Genomic DNA, 9,007 nt, shown 5'->3' on the forward strand with positions numbered 1-9,007 from the left:
TAATAGTTTGATGTTAGGATATAATTTAAACATCACAACATCAGATTAAGGAAGAACAATCATTTGATTATTTCAATAGGAAAATGGTAAAACTAAAATTGATTTATATTGTTAAATAAAACCTCTTAGCAAACTAAAAGAAAAGGCAGTTTATGTAACAAAATTAAGAGCATTTATAAAACAACAAATAAGAAAACACAAGAAGGAAGGCTTATGACTTTAGCCTGGGCAATTTTTTAACATGACCTCAAAACCACATGCAAAAGCAGAAACATACAAATGAGATTATACCAAACTAAAATGCATTTGTCAAGAGAGGCAATCAATAAAGTGGAAGACAGTCTACAGAAGGGAGAAAAATCTATCCATCCAATAAGTGAATCATGCTCAAAATACATAAGAAATAAAATAATAAGGAAGCAAATATTCTAATTAAAACAAAAGCAAAAGATTTTAATAGGAAAACCTTCTTCTTCTATAAAGACAAATTCTTGCAATGTCACCCATAATGATCAATCATAGGTCTGAACTGTAATTAGCCTAGGAGATGAATGAAGGTGGCATTCACTAAGCAGGGTAGGTTCAGGCAAGTAAAAGAGTTATTCTTAAGGCAAAGCTTCTAGAATAAGGAAATGAATTTGATGAAAAGCTTTCTAAAGATTAGGAGTAACTTGTTCACAGGGCAGGAGTTCTGAAAAATAGTTTGGTTTTCAGACAATTTAGGAACCCTGGTATGTCTGAAACATAATATGATGAAGGGCAAGGGGTTCAGACAGAAAGTGGGCAGGGTAACCGAAGGACTTTCATGTTATTCAGGAAATGTGGACATTATGGTGTAATACAAAGAGAGAAATACAGCCAGAGGAGAATCAATGGCAGATAACCAGGATGCATTTCAAATAAATCTGTTAGTTCATGATGGAGAATGGACCAGTATGACCAAGAGCTTCAGAACACAAGCCAGTTGTGGGATTTGTTCAGAGTCTGCAGGAGGGAACACTTGGACTACAACACATGCACCATGTGTGGTAGGGTGTGTGGTATGAGAAGTATCATCTCCAGGTTTCTACGTGGAGCAAGTACAGAGTAGTGACAGTGGTAGTGGTCAACAGAGTACCTAGGCTGGGTAGCCAGGCGATTTCATTGTTGGGCATACCCAAAACTTAAATATCTATCAATGGGTTACACCAATAGGCAAAAACACTTGCTTATTTTATACCTACTTTATATTTATGAATATTTATATTTATATTAGACACACAAAAAAGAAATTTTAAAAGGCAATAGAGAGTTGGATCACAATGACCTCTAAGGTCAGTCGTTCAAAGAGAAAGGACAATCTGGATGCTGTGATCTGAGCTCAAATGTGATAGAGATACATTTTAAAATTTCATCTCTGCAACTATGACACAGATTGACAACAGTAAAATGAATTTGCTCTATGAACAAATTTGAATGAGAGGCCAGGCGTTAGTGGCACACACCTTTAATCCTAGCACTCCGGAGGCAGAGACAGGCAGATCTATCTCTGTGAGCTCGAGGCCAGTCTGGTCTACAGAGTGAGTTCCAGAACAGCCTCCAAAACAATACAGAGAAACCCTGTCTTGAAAAACCAAAAGAAGGAGGAGGAGGAGGAGGAGGAGGAGGAGGAGGAGGTGGAGGAGAGGAGGTGGAGGAGAGGAGGAAGAGGAGAAGAAGAAGAAGAAGAAGAAGAAGAAGAAGAAGAAGAAGAAGAAGAAGAAGAAGAAGAATTTGAGTGAAATGATAACTCTGAACTGTTATGCTATGAACCATGTGCTCCTGCACACTATTCAAACATAAATTAATCTAATCTTATTTCACCTCCAGAACACTCCATTTTATTTCCACAAAAGTTCCAGAGATGTAGTAAACTTGGTCCTGCATCTGTATTTCTAGTCTACAGCTAGCACAATGCTGGCGTAAATGTCCAATGAATACATGCCCTGTGAATGAACAGATGATGAATAAATCTTTATGAGAACCCTGAAAACAGTGTGGTATCCACTTAACAAATTAAAAAAAATAAAAACTGGAATATATTGCATTAATTGGGGAGCTGGGGAAATGGTCAATAGGAAAGTGCTGTGGCATTCATGCTTATAACTCCAGTGTTGATGACAGCCTCCCTCTGCCAAACAAACAAATCAGTCAGTTCTGGGTTCAATGAGAGACCCTGTCTCAAAAATAAGCCTGATGTTAGCACCTGGCTTCCACAAGTGTACACACACATGAGTACACAAACACACACATACACACACACACAAAGAAATAAAAGAGGTACTATTGGGGTGGGGTTTTTTTCCAGTTTTGCTTTGTTGTTTTTATTTTACTATTCCTAGTCATATGAACCATGGAAGAAAACCCAGTTTACAACCTACGTGTCTTCTCTTTCACCAAACTTTCCATAATTTTCTGTACTCAGGAGAATAAACAGACAAATAAAAACTTTTACAATTTAAAAATGAAGCTAACTTCACCTTTCAAGCATATGATGCCACTGTCTGCAGAACCCCCTCTACTTGTTTAAAGCCATCTAGAGAATTGCTAATAAGAGTAATTAAATGTGTTGATTGGCTACTTACCAAGGCCCACTGCACTTCATTTACAGGTTCACACTCTAAAACTTCAATTTAGCCCAAAGAGACAAGTCTGCGTGGCACTTCCTTCTCATTTGACAAACTTCTGAGTAAACAGAGACCCAAGGGTGTCATTAACAGTTGTGTTTGGTGTCATCTTGACAGAAAACATTTTCATTTCCTAAGTCTGTGGGGAAGTAGTTTCCCTTAATGGAGATGAGAAAACATTTATCACAAAACTTCATATGAGGAGCTAAATGCTTAGGGGGATTCTCAAAGTACGAACTGAAGTCCAAGTGTACAAGTGAGAAAGAAAACTTTAGCTGATGCAAAAACTGCAGAGCAGTGACTGCCCCTTGCCTGCCTCTTCTGATGCAAAAGGTTTGTGAGCAAAGCTGAGGTCACCTATGTGGGCAGCTTCAGAAGTCTCCAGAAAACCGCTCAGCTAACATCATGCACACCTCGGTCCTAGTTGGCTGTCATAAGAAAACCCTCAACCAAATATTCATTTTGTTTGCTCATAAATAATTTCCATTTTAAAATGTGTAACTAAATTGCATGCACTAAATGAAGTAAACTTTTCCCTCCAAAAGAGCATTGGTATAATGCAGGCAAGTTTTAGGAATTGCTTTGATTGTGTTTAGCTTTTCTTTTGGTCACATTCTTCCCAGGGAAGTCACTGAGAGTTTTTACCATTCTTTGTGACTTTATCTGCAAACTGCATTGCTTCCAGGTGCTTTTCATTCTATTATGTAATTAACAGGCTAAAGTAATAGACTGAAAGCATTAATAAAGTTTTCAATTGAAAGGTAAATTGGTCTGTCAAAAAAGATAATTTTAAAAAAAAACCTTTCCGCTGAGGCTGGAGAGATGGTCATTGGTTAAAAACATGTACTGCTCTTCTGGAGGGCCTGAATTTGAACCCAGTACTCACATCAAACAGCTCACCATCATCTGTATCTCTAGTTCCAGGGAGATTTGACCCTTTGGCTTCTGCAGGCACCTGTACTCAGGTACACAGACATACACATAATTAAAAATAAAACTAAAAATTGAAAAGCTTTTGGTTTATTATTATCATGTTTTCATAAAAGAGAACACTATATCCCTGAAATTTAGTGGGAATGTAATCTTAGACAAAAGTTTATCCCACTGACTGATTTTTACATGTAGAAAAATCAATACATTATTTTGATTTGTGATATTCTATATTGAACTACAAAACGGTTTACACAGTCCACAAAAATCCTCAGCCCACACAGAACTGGGAATCCTGAGCTAGACTGCCACAGACCAGAGAGTTTAGACATTTTTGATATTACAAGAAATAACTTCAGAAATAATTTTTTCTCATACTGGTTTAGAGATATTACATTCTATTAAACTATTGTCCTCTTTCCCTGGTTCGAGAAAATGCTCATGAGAAGCTACTCTGTCAGCTTTGCATTGAGGGTCTACCCACAGAAGTTCACAGCCAGGTCTCTCAAGTTCATTTCCAAGTATGTTGCAGACTTACTACCCCACTGACATTTCACCCTGCTACATACACTGAATACTTTAGAATTCTTTCTCATTCTTCCTTCCTGTCCCTCAGTCCCCATCCCCAAATTTCACTAGATAGCCCATACAATAGCTCAGAACTGGCTTGGTAGTTAAGGCTAGCCTTCAAGTTACATATTTCCAGTTTCTACCTGCTGAGGACTAGCAGAATTCCTTCTACTCTAATAAATATGCTGACATGTATGGTTCTTAGAAGAGATGTGTGCACATGCCCAAGGATTCACAACACTGGTTAAAACTACAAATTTCTGAGTGTCAATCCAGTTATTCTAAATGATGTCACCACAGGTATGGCTTCAAACACAGACTTAGATAGCAAGCCACAAGCCAAATCTAGTTAAGCTTCAGAATTCGTGAACACAGACACCACACACCATGATACACCTCATGCATGCATGAACACAGACACCACACAAACACACACACACACACACACAAATATTTTCAAAAAATTCTATAGATCCAATTGTTTATGAAGAGAGAGCTCAGTGTTTAAGAAAATGTGCGGCTCTTGCAGAGGACCCAAATTCAGTTCCTAGCAATCATGTTAGGCAATTCAAATTTTCCTGTAATTCCAGCTGCAGGGGATCAACATTCCTCTTCTAGTACCTGTACTTATGTGCACATGAGCACGCATGTGCATACACACACACACACACACACACACACACACACACACACACACGCACACAGAAAGAGAGAGAGTATTAGGTGTTACATAGTTTTAAAATAACTAAAATAACAATAAAACAAATCATTCTTCGTGCATCTTTTACACTGAATATTCAAGCTCTTGACTGGTGACACTGGCCCAGCTAAACAGAAAGTTTGACTTGTCAAAATCATCAGTGGATAAGTTTGCCCAGTTTGTTCTACTTTGTGGCCAATATGAATAACTTTCCAAAGACTACATTGTTGATTTCCAGATATAAAATCATGATGGAATCTCCTAGCTCACTCACCTCTTAAAACAAAACCATTATTAATCATCCATTTCCAGCAAATATCCTTGCTAACACATTACTACCTGATCTGGAATGGAAATGTATATGAAGATTTTAGTGGAACATGGAAAATGAATTTACTTTTATTAGAAATTGACTTAAAAATGCATATTCATGTTGTAATTGTTTTCTTGGAACAATTACATTCTTCTACAATAAGAGCTATTTCCATTGCTATAAATAAAAACTTTTCATGAAAACCTGTCTGGGACTCCTGAGTCCATGAAAGGCTGCATAACTCACTTAGAAAATGGACAGATAGGTCTAAGTCTGCCCATGACCTTACCACTTGCACAAATTGGAACTCCACATCCTTTGGTTTTTTGCTGCTTATAATAACATGAAGGATTACTGCCTGCTCCCATTTATAGAGATTCAAATTCTGGAGAAAACTCTTCTGAAAATTGTAACATGGGTCATTCACTCATCTGTTTAGTTAAAAGGAGAGGCCAGAGGCTAGGAGCACCACGGCAGTTAGACTTGTCCAGTTGCAATGGAATTTCTCTGACAGCCAAAACACAAAAATGTCTTCTGTGTCAAAAGATACCAGCTGCATGAAGCTGGGAATGTGGAAAAACCAAAGCAAGTCTTTCCTGCTGTTTGGCTAACTCTTGTGAGTATTAAACCAGAGCCTACAAAGAACGACATGTGCTAAGGGGTTTGGGAACTAAGTAAAAAAAAATGTAGAAATATGTGAGGTATGAGCTTGTTTGAAGAAAAATAAAAATTCAGGTTTAATAAAAATCTGAATAGCAATGATTCATTAAGATCAAAGTTGTTCTAGAAATTCTGACTAATAGAACACAGTAAGGACTATGTAATTAAAGACCTTAATGGCTGGATGTAATGTATATAAAAACATTAATGGTTGAATGTCATGGCATATGCTTTAAATCCTAGCAAGTATGAGGCAGAGGCAGGCAGATCTTTGTGAGTTTGAGGCCAGCCTGGTCTATATAGCAAGTTCTAGGCTAGTTAAATTACATAGTGAGACCCTGTCTCAACAGCAACAAAAAAGAATAGCAATCATTTAAAATAAGTTACAACAATATTAAGGATAGTATGCTTGCCTATTATGAAAACACAAGCAAATTGAATGAAAATATGTATCAACTTTATTGCATACTAACAAAAATTGTTACAATAAAATGTATTTTTTTCAATTTCACCCAGCTTATTGCTATTAGATTATATCTTATTGTCTTCTAATCGCACATCTACATGACTGCACATAAATTCAGACAGTATTTCTGGATCCTTGAGCCTTTCACCTCATGTAAATCAATATAACAGTTTTTGAAAGATTTACCTAAGATATAGAAATAGTCTTTGAGGGACAACTTGGAATAAATAATGAAAACAACAGAAACTCACTGCAAAGTATAGAAAATTCTTCAAAAACATTTGTTTCCTTTTTGAAAATTTAATAAACTGGTCTCAAGGGGGACAGAATTCAAGATAGTGTTTTAGACTGAATAGGGACAACTTGTATTTTAACATACTGTCTTCAAAGGCCAGCTATACTGTTGCTAAAGTGTGCTAAAGCGAAATCTAGCCAGACGAATAAGATAGATAATCCTGAAATGAACTATAACAGATGGAAGGATTTTGTAGTTGCAACTGCCTGGCCTGTAATTGGTTATGTGTGCCAGGCTGGCCTTCGATATATGGCAATCCTTCTGCCTTTGCCTGTTCAGTACAGAGATTACAGATGTGCGCCACTATGTCTGGAGATGGAAGCCTTTAATACATCTTAGGAGATCTTCAGATTTATGAACAAACAGTGAAATATACATCTTAGTTAATTTTTAATTGGCTACCTTTCTTTAATTTGGTCATGAAGATGTCACTATTATTAAATAAATCCAAATCTTCAGTGATACTTAACTTGAAACTAGTTCTGCAATATCTTTTTGAGAAATACCTTAATTGCAAATCAATGTATATAATTTTCTGACTTTCTATTAAGGTATCTTCTTATTAGAAACCACTATTCCTTCCCCTGTCTTCATATGACTGTATGTATGTATGTATGTATGTATGTATGTATGTATGTACGTATGTATCAAATTCCTAATTTCTACCCTAAATTCAGCCTTGTGATTAAATTGCAGAATGATTAAATTACTGTTGTCAACTCACAGAAGGTCACCTAAGGGTGGGGACAATTCTTTCTCATGTAAGTCTTTAATACTGCACTTACCATAGTTAAACTTGTGTAACAATAATGTCAAAGAGTACATATATTCCATGCCAAATACCAGGTTATTAAACTCATCATGTGTATCTTAACTCAAATAATTGATTTTAAAAGCACATGTACTTAGTGCCTATAGTTGGTTCACTATTTTCATAAATATAATCACCAACTCTTTCACAAAACAGTAAGATATATAATGGTTACGTAGATTGCATCAGAAAAACAAGTTAGACCTAGATGAATCTTTTTGGAAAATCTTGCCAAAGACAATCATCTTCAGTGCTCTTCTGAACCAGGGGTAGAAAAAGGCATAGACCACTGGGTTGAAGGCAGAATTCAGGTACCCAAACCAACTCAGTACATCAGTCAAAGTGGGTGGGATAGCATGGCCCAGGAAAGGGTCCAGGACCATGCAGAAGAAGAAAGGGCACCAGCATATGAGGAAAACACCCATCACAATCCCTAAGGTCTTTGCAGCTTTTGTTTCTTTGCTTTGGGGCATCCTGTGTTTCTCTTCCGATCCAATTTGAAGATTTGTGCCATGAATTGACCTTGCTTGTCCTTTAGCTATGAAATATATTCTGTAGTAAACAAACAACATGACAGATCCAGGTATATAGAAAAAGGTCATGAAGACCAGTACCCCGGACACTTTGCTAAAGAAGGCAGAACAGCCGCCCAGGCAGCCAGCCTGTTTGAGATACAGTTCTTCAACTCCTTTGATGTTCAGCTCCAGGAAGATCATTCCAAATGCAAAAATAGCAGGAACACTCCAGCTAATGAGAATCATCACAAAAATAGTCAAGATATTCATCTTGGCTTTGTATCTCAATGGGTCGAATACAGCATAGTAGCGGTCGATGGAAATGAAGGATACGTGGAAAATGGATGCTGAGCTCAGCATAATATCGGTGCTGGTGTGAATTTTACAGAAAATTTCTCCGAAATACCAGCAGTGCTCAACTGTCCTCACCATGCTGTAAGGCATCACCAGGCAGCCCAGCAGAAAGTCCACAGTGGCCATGGAATGAAGGAGCCAATTTGTGGGTGTATGAAGTTGCTTGAAATGGGATATAGAAATTATTACTATTAAATTACCAACGAGAGTGGCCAGAATTATGAGTGACATTAAGCTATACAGGGAAGCACTAATGTCCCTTGACCAGTTGCTGTTTATGTGGGAAATGTTAATGTCGTGGCAACGACTCATCACTACAGAGAACTATACAGAGGCTGGTTTTTCCCTTAGGCTGTTGAGCAGTCTTTCTCCAGAATCCATAGTCAGGTTAGAGTTCTATCTCCTTTCATTTTTATGGGCACATACCTGTCCTGTAAACCTGGGAGGAGCAAAAAGAAGAAGAGAAATGATTAAGTGATCAGCAACTGACTTAATCCTTTTATCAATATTTCCACGTTCTTGCTGAAGAATATCTGCATGGAAAGTTTTATTTCCAATGTTAGTTTAATACTTCAAAACATGTTTAATACCCAGGTGGAAACGAACATTGTACTAAAATATAAAACTTGGAATGAAATAAAATCGGCACATAAAGCCTCCATGTCTAAAAGCCCGAGAAAACCAAATGGTGATTATTTTGGGTTAATCAATGGAAACAGTCCTTTTGAAGACTTACACTGCACAGGTC

General features: G+C 37.2%; 1 protein-coding gene across 1 annotated transcript; it reads right to left on the reverse strand.

The window, feature by feature from the left end:
• Positions 1-6,335: 6,335 nt before the first annotated feature.
• On the reverse strand, positions 6,336-8,686 carry Taar1 (trace amine associated receptor 1). Its single transcript, XM_005065723.2, has one exon. It carries the CDS (start codon positions 8,569-8,571, stop codon positions 7,576-7,578), a length of 996 nt encoding a protein of 331 aa, XP_005065780.1. The 5' UTR covers positions 8,572-8,686; the 3' UTR covers positions 6,336-7,575.
• Positions 8,687-9,007: the final 321 nt, after the last annotated feature.

This window comes from Mesocricetus auratus, unplaced genomic scaffold (assembly GCF_017639785.1).
Source record: "Mesocricetus auratus isolate SY011 unplaced genomic scaffold, BCM_Maur_2.0 Super-Scaffold_100018, whole genome shotgun sequence".
NCBI classification, from domain to species: domain Eukaryota; kingdom Metazoa; phylum Chordata; class Mammalia; order Rodentia; family Cricetidae; genus Mesocricetus; species Mesocricetus auratus.